The sequence below is a fragment of the Salvelinus fontinalis genome, chromosome 5 (assembly GCF_029448725.1).
Source record: "Salvelinus fontinalis isolate EN_2023a chromosome 5, ASM2944872v1, whole genome shotgun sequence".
In the NCBI taxonomy this organism is placed as follows: domain Eukaryota; kingdom Metazoa; phylum Chordata; class Actinopteri; order Salmoniformes; family Salmonidae; genus Salvelinus; species Salvelinus fontinalis.
Window position 1 is genome coordinate 40129082 of NC_074669.1, and position 21573 is coordinate 40150654.

The 21573-nt window shown below is 46.4% G+C and overlaps 1 protein-coding gene across 2 annotated transcripts in view; it reads left to right on the forward strand.

Annotated features, from left to right (window-relative positions):
* Window positions 1-21271, forward strand: part of LOC129855583 (metalloprotease TIKI2-like) — a 100596-nt gene extending 79325 nt beyond the window's left edge. For both annotated transcript variants that reach the window (XM_055923404.1, XM_055923403.1), the window contains 3 exons: window positions 17891-17987; window positions 19722-19973; window positions 20190-21271. In XM_055923404.1, the coding sequence (XP_055779379.1) occupies window positions 17891-17987; window positions 19722-19973; window positions 20190-20415 (575 nt within the window). In that variant the 3' untranslated portion in view covers window positions 20416-21271. The remainder of the gene's footprint in view (window positions 1-17890; window positions 17988-19721; window positions 19974-20189) is intronic.
* The last annotated feature ends 302 nt before the right edge of the window (window positions 21272-21573 follow it).

Below are 21573 nucleotides of genomic sequence, written 5' to 3' on the forward strand. Positions count from 1 at the left end.
GGCTGGTGTAGGGGGGAGTGGGAGGTATAGACTCGGATGTAGGGCTGGGGTGGAGTGGGAGGTATAGACTCTGATGTAGGGCTGGTGTAGGGTGAAGTGGGAGGTATAGACGCTGATGTAGGGCTGGTGTAGGGTGGAATGGGAGGTATATACTCTGATTTAGGGCTGGTGTAGGGTGGAGTGGGAGGTATAGACTCTGGTGTAGGGCTGGTGTAGGGTGGAGTTGGAGGTATAGACTCTGATGTAGGGCTGGTGTAGGGTGAAGTTGGACGTATATACTCTGATGTAGGGCTGGTGTAGGGTGGAGTTGGAGGTATAGACTCTGATGTAGGGCTGGTGTAGGGTGAAGTTGGAGGTATAGACTCTGATGTAGGGCTGGTGTAGGGTGTAGTGGGAGGTATAGACTGATGTAGGGCTGGTGTAGGGTGGAGTGGGAGGTATAGACTCTGATGTAGGGCTGGTGTAGGGTGGAATGGGAGGTATAGACTGTGATGTAGGGCTGGTGTAGGGTGGAGTTGGAGGTATAGACTCTGATGTACGGCTGGTGTAGGGTGGAGTGGGAGGTATAGACTCTGATGTAGGGCTGGTGTAGGGTGGAGTGGGAGGTATAGACTCTGATGTAGGGCTGGTGTAGGGTGGAGTGGGAGGTATAGACTCTGATGTAGGGCTGGTGTAGGGTGGAGTGGGAGGTATATACTCTGATTTAGGGCTGGTGTAGGGTGGAGTGGGAGGTATAGACTCTGATGTAGGGCTGGTGTAGGGTGAAGTGGGAGGTATAGACTCTGATGTAGGGCTGGTGTAGGGTGGAGTGGGAGGTATAGACTCTGATGTAGGGCTGGTGTAGGGTGGAGTGGGAGGTATATACTCTGATTTAGGGCTGGTGTAGGGTGGAGTGGGAGGTATAGACTCTGATGTAGGGCTGGTGTAGGGTGAAGTTGGACGTATATACTCTGATGTAGGGCTGGTGTAGGGTGGAGTTGGAGGTATAGACTCTGATGTGGGGCTGGTGTAGGGTGGAGTGGGAGGTATAGACTCTGATGTGGGGCTGGTGTAGGGTGAAGTTGGACGTATATACTCTGATGTAGGGCTGGTGTAGGGTGGAGTTGGAAGTATAGACTTTGATGTAGGGCTGGTGTAGGGTGAAGTGGGAGGTATGGACTATGATGTAGGGCTGGTGTAGGGTGGAGTTGGACGTATACACTCTGATGTAGGGCTGGTGTAGGGTGAAGTGGGAGGTATAGACTCTGATGTAGGGCTGGTGTAGGGTGGAGTGGGAGGTATAGACTTTGATGTAGGGCTGGTGTAGGGTGAAGTGGGAGGTATGGACTATGATGTAGGGCTGGTGTAGGGTGGAGTTGGACGTATACACTCTGATGTAGGGCTGGTGTAGGGTGAAGTGGGAGGTATAGACTCTGATGTAGGGCTGGTGTAGGGTGGAGTGGGAGGTATAGACTCTGATTTAGGGCTGGTGTAGGGTGAAGTGGGAGGTATAGACTCTGATGTAGGGCTGGTGTAGGGTGGAGTGGGAGGTATAGACTCTGATGTAGGGCTGGTGTAGGGTGAAGTGGGAGGTATAGACTCTGATGTAGGGCTGGTGTAGGGTGAAGTTGGAGGTATAGACTCTGATGTAGGGCTGGTGTAGGGTGGAGTTGGAGGTATAGACTCTGATGTGGGGCTGGTGTAGGGTGGAGTGGGAGGTATAGACTCTGATGTGGGGCTGGTGTAGGGTGAAGTTGGACGTATATACTCTGATGTAGGGCTGGTGTAGGGTGGAGTTGGAAGTATAGACTTTGATGTAGGGCTGGTGTAGGGTGAAGTGGGAGGTATGGACTATGATGTAGGGCTGGTGTAGGGTGGAGTTGGAGGGATTGGCTCTGTCTGTCTGTCTGTCTGTCTGTCTGTCTGTCTGTCTGTCTGTCTGTCTGTCTGTCTGTCTGTGTCTGCGTTCCTTCAGCTGACAGGCCGGTGTGTGTGTGTGTGACTATGTGTCTGTGTCTGTGTGTGTGTGTGTGAGGGCTGACAGGTAGTGTGAGCTGATGAGAAACATGACAGCAGCGTGGCCGTAACCGGGCGGTAACCCAGGAGTACAGACACGCGAGCGCCAGGCCGTGGAGAACTACGTTTCCTCTAGGTTCTCTCCCATGCGCCTGAAGCAGCTCTCAGAGAAGCTGATATCAAAATATCCCACAGTCACCTTCTGACATCATCTTCTGCTAACACTTTACTTATGAAGTGTTAAATTGCCTGATAAATATGCAGAGCACCTTATAGATTTAGCCATAGAGCATAGTACTGGTGAGGCCTATGGGAACACAATACTCTGCCATCGTCAGTTTATTGGCTCAGCTCTGTCTGTCTCTGCTTTCATATCTGTCTGTCCATCTGTCTCTGTATTAATCATAGTAATTCTGTCTCTGTATCATCACTGTCTGTTTATATTTTTCTGTCTGTGTCTGTCTGTCTTGGCCCATCCGTCCAGTGCCTTCTCTGACACCCTCTCCATCATCCCAGCTGCAGACTCTTCAGAGCAGAGCTGGAGGAGAACTAGTGTTTATAAGAGCTCCTCCCTTCCATATGGCTGATGACTATTAACGTTCCCCGCTGCATTTGCCTTGGATGCCGTTCTACAGGATGCCGACTACAGAAAGAAAACAAGAAAAGAGCGGGCGTCCAGGTTAAGGCGTTCTAGAGTTACCCATCCCGTTTCATGACCTTTCTGGGGGTAATTAAACTATACGATATGTGTATAAAGTGGTTTGGGCAGGCCACCCATTTTGCCACAGCACCCTCCCTCCCCTCCCTCTTGCCACAGCATCCGCTTATTTATGAAAATCAAGAGGGGATCATGGAGTCAAAGCATAACAAGCAGAAAATAAATGCTCCATCCAACAGAAATTCTGAGTGGTCGTTACAGTGACAGTGTTGTTACAGTGAGAGTGGTGTTACAGTGAGAGTGGTGTTACAGTGAGAGTGGTGGTACAGTGACAGTGTTGTTACAGTGACAGTGGTGTTACAGTGAGAGTGGTGGTACAGTGACAGTAGTGTTACAGTAACAGAAGTGTTACAGTGACAGTAGTGTTACAGTGAGAGTGGTGGTACAGTAACAGTGTTGTTACAGTATGAGTGGTGTTACAGTGAGAGTGGTGTTTCAGTAACAGTGTTGTTACAGTATGAGTGGTGTTACAGTGAGAGCGGTGGTACAGTGAGAGTGGTGTTACAGTAACAGTGTTGTTACAGTGACAGAAGTGTTACAGTGAGAGTGGTGGTACAGTATGAGTGGTGTTACAGTGAGAGTGGTGTTACAGTAACAGTGTTGTTACAGTATGAGTCATGTTACAGTGAGAGCAATGTTACAGTATGAGTGGTGTTACAGTGAGAGTGGTGTTACAGTAACAGTGTTGTTACAGTATGAGTGGTGTTACAGTGAGAGTGGTGTTACAGTGAGAGTGGTGTTACAGTGAGAGTGGTGTTTCAGTGAGCGTGGTGTTACAGTGAGAGTGGTGTTACAGTGAGAGTGGTGTTACAGTGAGAGTGGTGTTTCAGTAACAGTGTTGTTACAGTATGAGTGGTGTTACAGTGAGAGCGGTGGTACAGTGAGAGTGGTGTTACAGTAACAGTGTTGTTACAGTGACAGAAGTGTTACAGTGAGAGTGGTGGTACAGTATGAGTGGTGTTACAGTGAGAGTGGTGTTACAGTAACAGTGTTGTTACAGTATGAGTCGTGTTACAGTGAGAGCAATGTTACAGTATGAGTGGTGTTACAGTGAGAGTGGTGTTACAGTAACAGTGTTGTTACAGTATGAGTGGTGTTACAGTGAGAGTGGTGTTACAGTGAGAGTGTTGTTACAGTATGAGTGGTGTTACAGTGAGAGTGGTGTTACAGTGAGAGGGGTGTTACAGTGACAGTGGTGTTACAGTGAGAGTGGTGTTACAGTGACAGTAGTGTTACAGTGAGAGTGGTGTTTCAGTAACAGTGTTGTTACAGTATGAGTGGTGTTACAGTGAGAGTGGTGTTACAGTGACAGTAGTGTTACAGTGAGAAGGGCGTTACAGTGACAGTGGTGTTACAGTGAGAGTGGTGTTACAGTGACAGTAGTGTTACAGTGAGAGTGGTGTTTCAGTAACAGTGTTGTTACAGTGACAGTGGTGTTACAGTGAGAGTGGTGTTACAGTGAGAGTGGTGTTACAGTGACAGTGGTGTTACAGTGAGAGTGGTGTTTCAGTGACAGTGGTGTTACAGTATGAGTGTTGTTACAGTGACAGTAGTGTTACAGTGACAGTGTTGTTACAGTGACAGTGGTGTTACAGTGAGAGTGGTATTACAGTGACAGTAGTGTTACAGTGAGAGTGGTGTTACAGTGACAGTAGTGTTACAGTGAGAGTGGTGTTTCAGTAACAGTGTTGTTACAGTGACAGTGGTGTTACAGTGAGAGTGGTGTTACAGTGAGAGTGGTGTTACAGTGACAGTGGTGTTACAGTGAGAGTGGTGTTTCAGTGACAGTGGTGTTACAGTGACAGTGGTGTTACAGTGAGAGTGGTGTTACAGTGACAGTGGTGTTACAGTATGAGTGGTGTTACAGTGACAGTGGTGTTACAGTGAGAGTGGTGTTACAGTGAGAGTGGTGTTACAGTGAGAGGGGTGTTACAGTGAGAGGGGTGTTACAGTAACAGCACTGTTACAGTGAGAGTGGTGTTACAGTGAGAGGGGTGTTACAGTGAGAGGGGTGTTACAGTGAGAGGGGTGTTACAGTAACAGCATTGTTACAGTGAGAGTGGTGTTACAGTGAGAGGGGTGTTACAGTGAGAGGGGTGTTACAGTGACAGCATTGTTACAGTGACAGTGGTGTTACAGTATGAGTGGTGTTACAGTGACAGTGGTGTTACAGTGAGAGTGGTGTTTCAGTAACAGCATTGTTACAGTGAGAGTGGTGTTACAGTGAGAGGGGTGTTACAGTGAGAGGGGTGTTACAGTAACAGCATTGTTACAGTGAGAGTGGTGTTACAGTGAGAGGGGTGTTACAGTGAGAGGGGTGTTACAGTGACAGCATTGTTACAGTGAGAGTGGTGTTACAGTGAGAGTGGTGTTACAGTGAGAGTGGTGTTACAGTGAGAGTGGTGTTTCAGTAACAGCATTGTTACAGTGAGAGTGGTGTTACAGTGAGAGGTGTGTTACAGTGAGAGGGGTGTTACAGTAACAGCATTGTTACAGTGAGAGTGGTGTTACAGTGAGAGTGGTGTTTCAGTAACAGTGTTGTTACGGTGACAGTGGTGTTACAGTGAGAGGGTTGTTACATTGACAGTAGTGTTACAGTGAGAGTGGTGTTTCAGTAACAGTGTTGTTACAGTGACAGTGGTGTTACAGTGAGAGTGGTGGTACAGTGAGAGTGATATTACAGGGCATTGCTGCTCCACTTTATGCATTGTACTGTCAATGCTGCTCTGCTATGTATCAAATAATCACACTATTAGTCAAAGAAAATAATCACTGAGGTTATGGCACATCAGCAGTAGGTTGGAACAGGCGGTCTTGTTCTCTCAGGAACTGACTTTGTATACAGATGTATCCAGCAGTATCTCCACCCTTCCTCTCTCTATCTATCCATCTCTCTCCCCCATCTGCTCCTTTCATCTTCATTGCTTTGTTCTTCAGGGAGCTCATCATGTGACTGTACTGTAAGAGCCAGACTGTTACTGTTACTGTTACTGTAGTGTTATGTAACATCCAGAACCCTGGGCCTTCTACTGTAAGGACTGTGGCAGTATGGCATACCACACTGGTGATCTGGCCAAGACAATGTTGTACACTTTTCCATGGACAGAATGACACAGCACCAGCTGATAGTAATTGGTTAAGAGCACACTCACAAGCACTTTCTCTTTCATTGGCCAACACACACGCATGCACGCACACCCACACACGCACACGCACACACACACACACACACACACACACACACACACACACACACACACACACACACACACACACACACACACACACACACACACACACACACACACACACACAAACAAACAAACAAACAAACAAACAAACACACACACACACTGCAACACACTTTCTCAGTGAAGTGGTGGCTGGGCTGTGGCTGCTGGAGGAAATTCCAGGGGATGTTTTCAATAAGAGAACGTAGGCAGCAGCAAGGAATTAGCAAATGAGAACCTTCTGAAACACTGCTCTCCAACACCCTGCCACACCACCTCCTCCTCATCAAACTGATCATGAATATTAGTGTGTTATGTAGAGGTGGTGTGTGTGTGTGTGTGTGTGTGTGTGTGTGTGTGTGTGTGTGTGTGTGTGTGTGTGTGTGTGTGTGTGTGTGTGTGTGTGTGTGTGTGTGTGTGTGTGTGTGTGTGTGTGTGTGTGTGTGTGTGTGTGTGTGTGTGTGTGTGTGTGTGTGTGTGTGTGTGTGTGTGTGTGTGTGTGTGTGTGTGTGTCTGTAAGGGGACTGTGGCTAGTGAGGTGTATGTGTGTATATCTATACTAGGTTATTGTTCGTGTCTGTTTGTTCAGACTTTTGCTTAAAAAATAATAATATTAAAACAAAGAATATTTCAGTGCAGGTTTTTCCATTCTGTTGAAGCCATGGTCCTATTGTTCCACTCTAGATATCGCCTGCTTTGTCACAACGTCTCCCTCGTTCTCTCTTTCTTCTTCTCTTCTCTCCCTTGTCTGTCTCTGTCTGCTTTCCTGTCTGCCTCCATCCCCCCTGTATCACACTGACGCCATCTCTCTCTCTTCTTTAACTCCATCTGCTCTGTCTCACTCTATCTTTCCATGTCATCCCCTCCTCCCAGTAGGAACGTTTTATGGAAACAGAAAAGAGGACAGAAGGATAGGAGGAGAAACAAAGGGACACCAGTGAAAGACGACTAGAGGTCTTGCACTGATAGCTTTGTATTGTAATTGTACAGGTGTGTCAGTGTGTGTGTTTGTTGTGTTGTGAATGTGTGTTTCTGTATTACTGTATCAGTGTGGGTGTATTATTTGACAGTGGTGCCTCTGTCCTGTTTTAGTGTCCACCCTGTTGGGCTGACGTGTCACTCCCTACCTCCCCCTCTCCTACTCACCCCCTCCCCCCGTCCCGTGCGTGAGACTGACGATGCACAGGCCCCGTCTCCCGTGTCGCTGGGCTGGGGCTGTGGCAGGGGTCAGCCTTTTTGTCTTGCATACGTCTTTAACTCAAACACGTACGCACACAGGCACGGACACACACACACACACACACACACACACACACACACACACACACACACACACACACACACACACACACACACACACACACACACACACACACACACACACAGTAGACAGGCAGATTCACACACACAGGCACACATACAAGGTCTGTCTGATATTAGATCCATCACAAGTCAGAGCTGAAGAGGTGCGATAGTAAAACGTAATCTTTGCATCAGTCATCTCCCCATTAGCAGCTGACTCAGTGTGGAGCCCCATCACTTGTCTGTCTCCTATTCTCCTTACAGTCTCTATACAGCGCAAGGCAGCAGCATGAAAGTCTCTCACAAACGTTTTTTTGACATTATTAGATATTTTACATACACTACCATTCAAAAGTTTGGGGTCACTTAAAAATGTCCTTGTTTTTGAAAGAAAAGCTAATTTTTTGTTCATTAAAATAACATCAAATTTATCAGAAATGCAGTGTAGACATTGTTAATGTTGTAAATGACTATTGTAGCTGGAAACGGCCAATTTTTTTAGGGAATATCTACATAGGCTTACAGAGGCCAATTATCAGCAACCATCACTCCTGTGTTCCAATGGCACATTGTGTTAGTGTAACCGATGTGAAATGGCTAGCTAGTTAGCGGTGGTGCGCGCTAATAGCGTTTCAATCGGTGACGTCACTCGCTTTGAGACCTTGAAGTAGTGGTTCCCCTTGTTCTGCAAGGGCCACGGCTTTTGTGGCGCGATGGGTAACGATGCTTCGTGAGTGACTGTGGTTGATGTGTGCAGAGGGTCCCTGGTACGACCCCAGATAGGGGCGAGGAGAGGGACGGAAGCTAAACTGTTACATTAGCTAATCCAAGTTCATAATTTTAAAAGGCTAATTGATCATTAGAAAACCCTTTTGCAATTATGTTAGCAAAGCAGTAAAACTGGCCTTCTTTAGACTAGTTGAGTATCTGGAACATCAGCATTTGTGGGTTCGATTACAGGCTCAAAATGGCCAGAAACAAAGAACTTTCTTCTGAAACTCGTCAGTCTATTCTTGTTCTGAGAAATGAAGGCTATTCCATGTGAAAAATTGTCAAGAAACTGAAGATCTCGTACAACGCTGTGTACTACTCCCTTCACAGAACAGCGCAAACTGTCTCTAACCAGAATAGAAAGAGGAGTGGGAGGCCCCGGTACACAACTAAGCAAGAGGACAAGTACATTAGTGTGTCTAGTTTGAGAAACAGACGCCTCACAAGTCCTCAACTGGCAGCTTCATTAAGTAGTACCCGCAAAACCTCAGTCACAACGTCAACAGTGAAGAGGCGACTCTGGGATGCTGGCAGAGTTGCAAAGAAAAAGCCATATCTCTGATTGGCCAATAAAAAGAAAAGATTAAGAAGGGCAAAAGAACACAGACACTGGACAGAGGAACTCAATTAGACTTTTAAAATGATGGACTTGGATTAGCTAACACATTGTGCCATTGGAACACAGGAGTGATGGTTGCTGATAATGTGCCGCTGTACGCCTATGTAGATATTGCATTAAAAATCAGCCGTTTCCATCTACAATAGTCATTTACAACATTAACAATGTCTACACTGAATATCTGATCAATTTGATGTTATTTTAATGGACAAAAAATGTGCTTTTCTTTCAAAAACAATACAATTTCTAAGTGACCCCAAACTTTTGAACGGTAGTGTATATTTTTAATATATTATGTATGACACATTCCCCCGTTATCATTAAAATAACTACTGATAAGTAATCTAGTCTAACGTTAGGAGTTTTGGCCCATAGTGCTAGCCTCTCTCTCTGTCAGGCCCATAGACTCTGTCCCTCTCAGGCCCTGAGGGTTAGCTTAGCGTTATCCGGTGTGCTGGTGGGATTCCCAGGCAGCTCTAATTAGATGGAGGGCTCATTAGACTGCTGGTAGATTACATGCTTCATTAGCCTCTTGAAAACATATCACAGCTCATTCAGCACTAATGGCTGCTACGCCACATTGCATTAAAACATGTACTCTCACTCCATCTCCATAACTCTCCTCTGGCTAATACAAATACACATGCACACACACTTTCTCTGGTACACACACAAACACACATGCACACACGCACACACACACACACACACACACACACACACACACACACACACACACACACACACACACACACACACACACACAAACACACACACACACACACACACATTTTACATGGACACAATTGCACTCATGCACACACACATACAATAGTGATTACACTTGTGATTTTTAGAAAAATTTGCGTAAAGTCTGTTATGAATTACTATGTATCAGCTGATCTGAGAGCTAAACCTGACTAGCATGTAGCAGAGGGGGCTTATTGCAATAAAGAGGGGTTGAGGAGGTGAAAGTTGGAGGGAAGGAAATGAAATGATGAAAGGTGGAGCAGGAATCAGATGAGAGAGATAAATAGACCATTGTGGGGGTCTACGAGATGTCATGGCTTCTATCACGTGTCTACACCGCATAGCTACAGTCAGCGTATGTGTGTGTGTGCAAGATAGGGAACCTTTCTCCAGACGCCTGCCAGCTGCCCTCATCCCCCCTCCCGTCCTAGCAGACAAGGAGTTAAGACCTCAGCTGTCAGCAACAAAAACAAACGGAGGGGGCAATTTTCACTAAATGTTTTAAACCCACCACAGGCCCAACCCCTGCAAGTCCCTGTCTACCCCATCTCTCTTTCCCTCTTTTTCTCCCTGTACACTTTCTCTTTCTTTCCCCACTCTCTTTTTCCCCTCCTCTCTCTCTGTCTCTCTCTGCCAGCAGTATAGCAGTAGTGACTGTAGCATGTGGGGTCTGGCAGACAGACTGAGAGCATACAGACAGACTAAATATTTAAAGCCAGCGGGAAACACTTTAAATGTTTCTACAGAAATCCATTGACCCCTACAGCGATCCTGATTTGGTCCATTTTTTCAAGAGACCGTGGGTCTCTGAGCATGCACAACAAAGTCAAATCAAATCAAATTGTATTTGTCACATGGTTCATAAACAACAGGTGTGGACTAACAGTGAAATGCTTACTTACGGGCCCTTCTCAACAATGCAGAGAGAAAGAAAATAGAGAAGTAATAGAAACGTGACCACATGGACCAAGTCAGTGCCGCTGTATGCTCTCACTTTAATAATAATAGATACACAATGACTAGCGATAACTTGGCTATATACAAGGAGTTACAGTACTGAGTGGATATACAGGGGTACGAGGTAATAACATGGCTATATACAAGGAGTTACAGTACTGAGTGGATATACAGGGGTACGAGGTAATAACTTGGCTATATACAAGGAGTTACAGTACTGAGTGGATGTACAGGGGTACGAGGTAATAACTTGGCTATATACAAGGAGTTACAGTACCGAGTGGATGTGCAGGGCTATGAGGTTATTGAGGTAGATAGATACTGTATGTACATATAACTAGGAATAAAGTGATAGATAATAAACAGTAGCAGCAGCGTATGTGATGAGTCAAAAAGGTTTGTGTAAAAAGGGTCAATGCAGATAGTCTGGGTAGCTACTTTGTTTACTATTTAGCAGTCTATTTAGCCGCCTTATGACTTGGGAGGATAAGCTGTTCAAGGTCCTGTTGGTTCTTGACTTGCATCGGTACCTCTTGGTTGACCTATAGTGGGTAGATGAGTATAAATATTCCTATTATTATTGCTGATTGGGTTCATTAGGGGACCAGGATCGGGACACGACCATTCACAATTGTCGGTCATCACACCCCACCAGTCAAGGCACTCCGAGGGTCTCACCCACAGGGGGTAGATGAGGGTGTAATGTGGGATGTCTTACTTAAACAGCTGTAAAAGGTTGCTATTACCCAAGGAATAATTCCATGTATTACATATAAAAATGTCCAGTCGCAAAATCCTGCACGGAGCCTTCACCGTGCGATGCCACTTTAAGAGCGCATCAGACATAAGGAAGGAGGAAATAAAGACAGCTCTTCCGGCTCTCTGGAGTGAATTCTCGTTTGGCCCGACAGTTTGATAGTGTGTGCAATAAAGAAGTCTTCTTTATTTTCAGTGTGCATTAGGGGAACAGGACTGGGACACGATCGGTCTCGGTCATCGGTCATCACCCCCCTCTGGTGGAGGCACTCATTGGGCTGCATGCATAGTAGGGTTGGCCGGTACCTTCATACAGTTCCTGTAACAAAGCATCCTTCACTCATGCTGCCAAACTTACCCTCGTAAAACTGACCATCCTACTGATCCTCGACTTCGGCGATGTCATTTACAAAATAGCCTCCAACACTCTACTCAGCAAATTGGATGCAGTCTATCACAGTGCCATCCGTTTTGTCACCAAAGCCCCATATACTACCCACCACTGCGACCTGTATGCTCTCGTTGGTTGGCCCTCGCTTCATACTCGTCGCCAAACCCACTGGCTCCAGGTCATCTACAAGTCTCTGCTATGTAAAGCCCCGCCTTATCTCAGCTCACTGTTCACCATAGCAGCACCCACCCGTAGCACGCGCTCCAGCAGGTATATCTCACTGGTCACCCCCAAAACCAATTCTTCCTTTGGCCGCCTCTCCTTTCAGTTCTCTGCTGTCAATGACTGGAACGAACTGCAAAAATCTCTGATGCTGGAGACTCTTACCTCCCTCACTAGCTTTAAGCACCAGCTGTCAGAGCAGCTCACAGATCACTGCACCTGTACATAGCTCATATGTAGATAGCCCATCCAATCTACCTCATCCCCATACTGTATTAAATTATTTATCTTGCTCCTTTGCACCCCAGTATCTCTACTTGCACATTCATCTTCTGCACACCCTACCATTCCAGTGTTTAATTGCTATATTGTTATTACTTTGCCACCATGGCCTATTTATTGTCTTACCTCTCTTAACCTACCTCATTTGCACATGCTGTATATAGATTTTTGTACTGTATTATTGATTGTATGTTTGTTTATTCCATGTGTAACTCTGTGTTGTTGTATGTGTCGATCTGCTTTGCTTTATCTTGGCCAGGTCGCAGTTGTAAATGAGAACTTGTTCTCAACTAGCCTACCTGGTTAAATAAAGGTGAAATAAGGGGCGCTATTTCTTTCCAAAGGTAAACTTGTTTTTTTATGCACAGAATGAATTTAGGCAGCAGGGATCTTGAACCATTGATTGTCTCTGCTGTAACTAAGAGGCTTGAGCTGGCAAGCTAGCTACTTACTTAGCAAGTTAGCCAACCAAATGCATAGCTGGAGCCCTGAGATAATTTATTTGGCAAATCTTAGATACTTAACTTTTAGCTATAAGCTGTAGCGTAGAAACCCCCTCTATAAGCTTTAAGGGTGCTCCAACTGGTATTGATCATACAGTCGGTATTTCAAAATACCCCGGTATACGGTATATACGGTATACCGCCCAAGCCTAAAACATAGGATATCAAATCATTACAGAGAAGAAGGGGAGAGACAAGGAGAGGAATGAGGAGGAGGAGGGGAAACCCTTCTGATTCCCATTAATCCCACTACTAAAACAGTGGGATTCAGGGTGGAATTTTCTGATTCCTTCCTTTGGATTTACACGTCAAGCGAGAGGTGCTCTGTTCAACGCCATGGTTCAGCTGGTTCAGATGCACTGCGGCTAGGATTTCTCTCCCTCGGTTTGTTGACTGGGAGGCTGGGAGGTGATTTATAGATGTGCTGGTTCTGTAGAGGTGCAAATGTACACCCAAGGTTAAGGTGCAGGGATGCTGGAGTTATTAAACCTATGTTACATTACTCATGCTCACGTTGTGGAATAGTACTCTGAACTACAATACTGGGAGTGAGTCAGACAGGGACTCCCCCGAGCATCTCAACACACACACACACACAGACACACACAGACACACACACACACACACACACACACACACACACACACACACACACACACACACACACACACACACACACACGCACACACACACACACACACACACACACACACACACACACACACACACATGTGCATGTGAACGTACGTTGTGAATGCATGCACTCACACGCAAATGCACACACACACACACACACCCAAACATCAGATAGCACACACATTTCCAATCAGGGTAGAGGCATCCTTATTTTCCTTGGCCAACTTATTTTTTTTAGCAGTCCAGCTTTGTGTGGTTTGGTTCCACCCCTTTCTCTCTACCCATCCCTCTCTTCTTCTCTCTTTTTTCATGGTCTGTTGTTCCACAGCCTGTGAAGCAACAGCTTGTGTTTGTTTGCAGCATAGCAACAGTGCCCAGCGTGGGTTCTGTGTGTTCTGTGTGTAGTGGTCTGCATCAGTGTCCTACTTACCCCCTCTTCCTTCCTCACAGGGGTCCACCAGCCAGCCTGACTGCCCATGCTCTGAGGGCATGGATCCCTCTCTCCTTCTGATGCTGATACAGTCTCCCTCTCTCCTTAAATCTGTCCTTATCCTCATCACGCTCTATATTATAGGACCATCTAGGTCCCCCGTGATACAAGTCAGTATTCGACGTCCATTCATGTCTTAGGACGTCAGGAGATGACATGGAAACCGGCCACTAGGGACAACAGAGAGAGCTGTTACCTTCAAGAATGTTTCGGTTTTGCTAAGGCGTTGCTAGCGATTTTTGTTTTACGCCTATCCCAAACCTTAAATCAAATTCTTAAGTCAAATGTCTTTATAAATGTCACGTTCCTGACCGGTTTTCTGTTATTTTGTATGTGTTTGACGGTCAGGGCGTGAGTTTGGGTGGGTAGTCTATGTTATGTGTTTCTATGTTTGTATAAGGGTGACCTGATATGGCTCTCAATTAGAGGCAGGTGGTTTTCATTTCCTCTGATTGAGAGTCATATTAAGGTAGGTGTTTTCACACTGTTTGTTTGTGGGTGGTTGTCTCCTGTGTCAGTGTTTGTCGCGCCACACGGGACTGTCTCGGTTTATGTAGTCTGTTCCTGTTCGTGAGTTCTTCGTGTATTTAAAAATCTATATTTGACGGGTACTCTCGCACAACACTGAGGTTTCTGTAAACTATATTTTCGGTGATTCTGGGACCTTCCATGTCCAGGTCTGTCTACTCCGTTTTGTTATTTTGTTAATTATTCAAGTGTATTTAGTTTCGTGTTTTTTCGTCTTGTTTCATTAAAATCATGTCATCATACCTCGCTGCGTTTTGGTCAAATCCCTGCTCCTCCTCTTCGGATGAAGAGCCCTTCTTATAATAAAGCCCTTCTTACATCAGCAGATGTCACAAAGTGCTAAACAGAAACCCAGCCTAAAACCCCAAACAGTAAGCAATGCAGATGTAGAAACATGCTGGCTAGAAAAACCTCCCTAGAAAGGCAGGAACCTAGGAAGAACCAGGCTCTGAGGGGTCGCCAGTCCTCTGCTGGCTGTGCCAGGTGGAGATTATAACAGCACATGGCCATTAAGGCCAGATTGTTTTCAAGATGTTCAAACGTTCATAGATGACCAGCAGGGTCAAATAATAATCAGTGGTTGTAGAGGGTGCAATAGGTCAGTACCTCAGGAGTAAATGTCAGTTGGCTTTTCATAGCCGAGCATACAGAAGTCGAGACAGCAGGTGCGGTAGAGAGCGAGAGAGAGAGAGAGAGTCGAAAACAGCAGGTCTGGGACAAGGTAGCACAGGTCAGGATTCTATAGCCGCAGGCAGAACATTTGAAACTGGAGCAGCAGGACAACCAGGTGGACTGGGGACAGCCAGGAGTCATCAGGTCAGGTAGTCCTTAGGCATGGTCCTAGAGCTCAGTTCCTCTGGGAGGAGAGGGAATTAGAGGGAGCCCTTACCTTAACCATTCAGAGTTAATGCCTAACCTTAAAATGTTTGAGTTAATGCTTAAACTTAATAATCATTTAACATTCGGAGTTAATGCCTTAACTAGAGGCAGGAAAGAGCTATTTGATCCATAAGAAGGCAGGACTTCTCTCTCATTAAGTGATCTAAATTCTCAGTGGTCTAAATCCTCAGTGTGGTCACCAAATAAACACACTGGCTGGCCGAGGAGGGCCACATACCGGACAGAGCCACAGAAGTCTGTTTACAGGGGAGGAGGATCTCCTCCTATTTTTAGAGGGATGTGTGTGGCTACTAAATGTGTGTGTTGGTGTGTTTGTTTGTTTGTATATGGGTGTTTATTTGTGTAGGTGTTTTGGGTGTGGGTGAGGGTGTGGGTGTGGATGAAGGATTGAAGGCGTTTCACATATGACATTTGGTAACCTGGTTTGGTTTCTTGGATCGTTTGTGAAAATTCTACAGAATATGTTTTGCTTTCACAAGACCTGAAAATAACCGTTTCCGGGGGCGATTTACGAGACACACACTCTACATGGCGTTAGGAAGCTTGCTTATTTACAACGGACATAAAGTTCCACGCAACTTCCGCTGCCGTGTCACAATACCTGGTACTCTGGTCAGGGATTTTGGAACCTTTACACACGCAGGTCCAGGGTTCATTTGGGGTTCACACATGCTTTATAGCTGGATCAGGGTACCAAAGGCTCCAGGCTCCGGATCATACAGGGGATACGTGACAGCACCCTCACAAATCAAGAAAGAGAGAGGAACGCAAGATATCAGAAATGTATTTTCGACCTCCTATAATGGTCTCTTGAGTCAGAAACAGTCTGACCACAGACAGTGAATACACACATTCACTCTGAGCGACAGGTCAGACCAGACAGACGGGAGGGTGCACTTGGCCCCCTGTAGCAGGCGGGTGTTCCTGGCTACAGTCCTGATCTCTGTGGCTGTCTGGTGTCTGGTTAGGGAGATGACCATACACACATATGCAAGCCCCTTCACACACACTTACACACTTGTAATTCATCCCACACAGCCCTCAGAACCGACTAAATTACTTCGCCTGCTGGCCTGTGGAAACCGTATGTCTCTGTAAGCCCTCTGTTCAGACTGTTTGTGTATGACATCTAAAAGTGAGAAAATTAACAAGACATCAAACAGACAGCTTGACCTAACAGACGGAATGCACAGGGCTTTTTCACTGACCGTAAAAGGTCTTCATAGCTGAAATTAATGAAATATCTGCTTGACAAAGACATGAGGGTCATTGAATCTGCCATTCTGGGAGCAGCCTTCAGCTGTGTGGGGGAGGGGGGGGGGGCAGGAGAGGATATGAGAGAGGAAGAAAGGAGTAGAAAGGAGGAGTGGAGAGTAGAGGGAAGATAGAAGGCAAAAGAGGAGAGACGTGAAGAGAGGAGAGGAGGGGAGAGGAGAAATAAGTAAAAGAGGAGAGGAGGAGACTGGGCCCCTCAATAGGGTGTCTGTCCCCCCCTCCTCTTCTCTCTTCTCTGGAGGGACTTGGTGTGGTGGAGGGAGAGTGCTGTAATCTGGCCGTCTGATCTGACCGACACTCGGCAGTAGCCTCTCCTCCCTCCCCTGCCAATCCCCACACAGTCTTTGAACTCCGCCGCCAAGAAAGTGTAGCGTCGCATTTTCTCCCCTCAGGAATGATCAGAAAAATCATAATAATAAAATAGAGGATCGGGAAAGCAGGCAAGCTAGGGCCCTTGAAGATTGCCAGCGTGCTGTTAATAAGCTGAGGGAGCGTGCTGGGGGGGGTGATGTCAGAGAGCATTAGGCCGTATTACTGGGTTGAGTGACACCTGGGATTATTCACGGTAGGGAGGAATAAAACTGCTTTCATCAGTGTGTGGCTGAGACCTGTCTGTTTGATGTCAGAATGAAGGAATCAGAAAAAAACAAGGGGTTTGGGGAAGGGGGCAAGGAGCAGAGTGCACTACAATATGGGGTCAATAAGGGTCAGTACATAGGAACAAGTGCAGAGAAAGATCAAGGGTCAGTATATGTAGGAACTAAGGATGGCCGTTCTGCCACCATAAAGGGTCGACACATCGGACCAAATGTGGATCTCCAATTCATCTACCGATCCTTTAGCGAGCTGTTGGCGTCTGACTACCGATCCTTCAGGGAGCTGTTGGCGTCTGACTACCGATCCTTCAGCGAGCTGTTGGCGTCTGACTACCGATCCTTCAGCGAGCTGTTGGGGTCTGACTACCGATCCTTCAGCGAGCTGTTGGCGTCTGACTACCGATCCTTCAGCGAGCTGTTGGCGTCTGACTACCGATCCTTCAGCGAGCTGTTGGCGTCTGACTACCGATCCTTCAGCGAGCTGTTGGCGTCTGACTACCGATCCTTCAGCGAGCTGTTGGCGTCTGACTACCGATCCTTCAGCGAGCTGTTGGCGTCTGACTACCGATCATTCAGCGAGCTGTTGGCGTCTGACTACCGATCCTTCAGCGAGCTGTTGGCGTCTGACTACCGATCCTTCAGCGAGCTGTTGGCGTCTGACTACCGATCCTTCAGAGAGCTGTTGGCGTCTGACTACCGATCCTTCAGCGAGCTGTTGGCGTCTGACTACCGATCCTTCAGCGAGCTGTTGGCGTCTGACTACTGACATTTTTGTGCGATTCTACATGTGAAATTGGTTTGCAGTCGGTTCACAAAGTACTCTCGGCAGGAAAACGCTATCCCTGTCTCTTCAGACCTCTGTTTTAGACTAGAGACTATCTTGTAGCCGTCTGTCATCATGACTCGGGCCCTGTCTATCAGGTACAGCGTTATTTGAGATGTGAACTGACCTGTTGTGTTCCCTGTTAGGTCACTTCCTGGGGAACCACAGTGTGTTGGACATCCTGAGACAGGAGGGCTACGAGGTTGTGCACACACCATCACACTACCAGGAACCAATCACAGAGTGAGTACAGAGACACTCCCCGCCCACACAGCAGGGCCACAACCGAAACACATGCACACACATTGACATGTGTATGGGCATTGGGCACTAATTCATATGAACATTCACAAACACACAGTCTCAGATTTACCACAGACGTTTACGATACCACATCAACTGTATTCACTCCAGAGCAGAAACACATGACATGTACTCATTGACCCCACTCATTGACCTCACCAGCCCCCTTGGCATGGCCACCTCACAGAAAGAGCCTCAACCATCAGCCTTCTGATGAGGGGTGCTGCATCTCCTCATGGAAACCAGCCCCCAGTCTCCCCCGTGAACTCTCCCCCCCCTGAACACCCCGCACGCTGGCACAGGCTCCCTATCACCCTGCAGGCAGCAGCAGCAGGACTTGGGGGGTTGATCTAAGGCCCGTGCAGGTTAGGCCCATTAAAATAGCAGCGCTAATGGTTACAGCACTCACTTGAACCAGGGTGAAAATGGACAAATGAGGAACAACATGGGAAATCACATAAAGCAGAGCTACAGTAAAACATCTAATCCATCCACTGCTTTTACAAACTCACTTCCTTCACTGCAAATTACAGCTGTAACAAAACCATTCCTCCCTGGCTCATACACAGAGCATGCCCAGGCCCAGCCTCAGCCGAGCTGCAGGCCACAGCAGTTCTGCTTTAAAAGCTGACAAGTGGACTGACTGATTGTGGTCGAAAACACACAAAACCGCTCAAAACACTTTGTGCTCTCTGATATGAGGTGACAACAATACAATGTGGCAGGAAGCTTTTCGGGAGGTTAAGAAGTGTAAACCTCAAAACTGTGCCTGCACCCAGAGGCATCATGTGCTTTCTGCTTAATATAGAGATGATGCCAAAAGGAACCAAAGCAAAGTGACTCAGTGTAGAGTGGCTGTAGCCCACAGCAGCCAACATCTGTAGACAGTGTAATACTGGCTAACACGGCGCTGAACAGTGTGTGGTCTGAACCTGGGGCCTCATTAGGATGTCAAACTTCCAGGGTGTTTACTGACGGGAAAGCAATATGACCCTTCATATGCATAGTGGGCAGAAGTTGCCCCTAAACGTTAAGGTCATTTTGTGGGTTTTCTGATCCTAGATCTGTGCCTACAGGCAACTACCGGTAATCAGATAGGGAAGGAAGTGGCATAAATGACAGGTAAGGAATGTGGATTAGTGTAGGACCAAGTTCCAATGCTTTTGAAATGTATCCTCCTTTCCTGCTCTCATATGACGGTGTTGATCAAAGCAATGTAACGGAAACCTTACTTTGCCCTATCTGACCGTGTTACATCCTTGACTACTTCAAGCAAATGAATATGGTAAGGATACATTTCTAAGTTATTGAGTTGTCAGGGTGGTCAGAGGGGTTACAGCTACCTCCCTTGTGGCTCGTGGCGGATTTAGACACTCAGTAAACTCTTTACAAGCACAGAGGACATTGTGTCCCTGTTGGAAGTTCAAAGCCCTTTGGAGCCTATAGGTAGGCTGGAGAGCACCGTGGTGGTTAGGTCACCTTAAACCACGCACCATTGCACATTCACACACAACCTCTAAGGAGAACCTCCCTAAAATATATTACATAACATAAATAAACTACTCACTAACATTATTCTGTTATCTTTCAGCTATTCTAGTGATGAGGGAACAAACATACAGGTCTATACCACAATGTTCTAATATTTAATAAGCATAGTTCTTTGTCCCACAGAGAACCAACAGAGAGCCCCAGCGATGGGGGCTCTGATGTGGGTACAGTCTCTCCATCTGACTGGGTGACCAGTCCCTCAGACCTGGATGATGGACCGGAGGGGCTGGAGGATGAGGAGCTGCCCCACATGCTGCTGCCAGACAGCCTGAGCCAGCTGGAGGAGTTTGGGAGACACAAGCGCCCCCGGAAGGCCCACCGCGGTCACAGCCGCCCCCGCCTCTTCAGTGACCTGTGGGTCCGCATTGGTGACAGGTGAGAGGTGAACAAACACACACACTGTCTCTAGCTCTTTTTTGAAACCATCCAATGGCAACAAAGAGTATCGTAACATGAAGAGCAGCAGACAGTGCAACTGCACACTCATAGGACAGGAAGAGCACTCACACAGCGAGAGACAGTAACAAGATCTGTCATTAACTACCGCAGTGTTCCTGTTAACCTGACTGATCTGGTTTTCTCACCCTCCAGTACCCCACCTCCTCAGCCTAATGTGAGGATAACCAAAGGCTACGTGACGGTGGAGCCCGCCCTCACCCACCAAGAGCAGCGCAGGAGGGCAGACCTCTACCCCTCCATGGAGGCCCCCAGCAAGGCTTCCCCCACCCCCAGCTCAGCCCAGTCCAACACTGGCACCACCCACGCTCTCACCTACCTGCTAACGTTGCTTATCACTTACCTGCTGTTTACCTCCTGACCACACAGTGGAGCTCTCTCCACACACACACACACACACACACTGACACTGACTGTCTCCTTACCTGAGTGAGCATTGTTATGTGTCATAATCCTAGAACATACAAAGATCTACATATAAAGATTCTGCAAACGGGAACTGGAGGTGAATATTAACTGCAATGGGCATGGAACATACATTACACAGATCATTTGAATATTTGCACATTCACAGGACATGGATATGAGGGTTGGGGACAACAGACAGACAGACAGACAGACAGACAGACAGACAGACAGACAGACAGACAGACAGACAGACAGACAGACAGACAGACAGGGACCTCTGAGACAGACCGGTCCGTCTTCAGGCTTCTGTGAAGGGAGATGCAACAGTCTGTAAAAAGTGATTTAAACTCACACTGTGGGGAATAAGCTTTTACCCATGATGAAATGGATGAACGGTCTATCAGAGATCTAATGGAAGATACCATATGGCATCTATATTATGAAGTTGTCAGTTGTAGAGGCTGAGTCTTTAAACCTCAAGAAAAAAACATGATAGAATAATGAGTATAGCACATGGTCTGGAACTCTCAGAAGAGTCTAGAGAGGTGTCTAAAATCACCTTAAATTAGATATTATTATGAATAATATTGATATTAATGATGATAATAAACATACTAATGACAATATTAACAGCTATAACTGTAATAAGGTCTAATATCTTATAGACATAGGACGAGGCACACACACAGTGGAAGTTTTTGTAAATTGTGCATTTTGTTTATAAAAAAAATACTGTATATTTATTATTTCTCTAAGAGTATATTTTATTGCGTTTTATCATTACTGAAAAATAAACTTTTGGAAATTCACTTACATTTCTTGGGCTGCATATTTCTCTACATGTCCATATGAATGCAAGTTAGTATTTTATTTTGAACATAATGAGTGCAATAATGTAAAGGTCAAGCGTGCAGAGCATCTCGAGGTGGAATTCTCTAAGTGAATTTACTCTGCCCTCTACTGGTTTCAATGGGCATGCGGGGGTTTGGTCATCAAGTTACGCTGGTGCTCCTTTCCCCACCTGGTGGCAATGGTGGCTCACACAAGAAAACAAATCACATGAAACGCTCAAACTCAAATATGAAACCAAAAAAATACCCCATGGTACTGT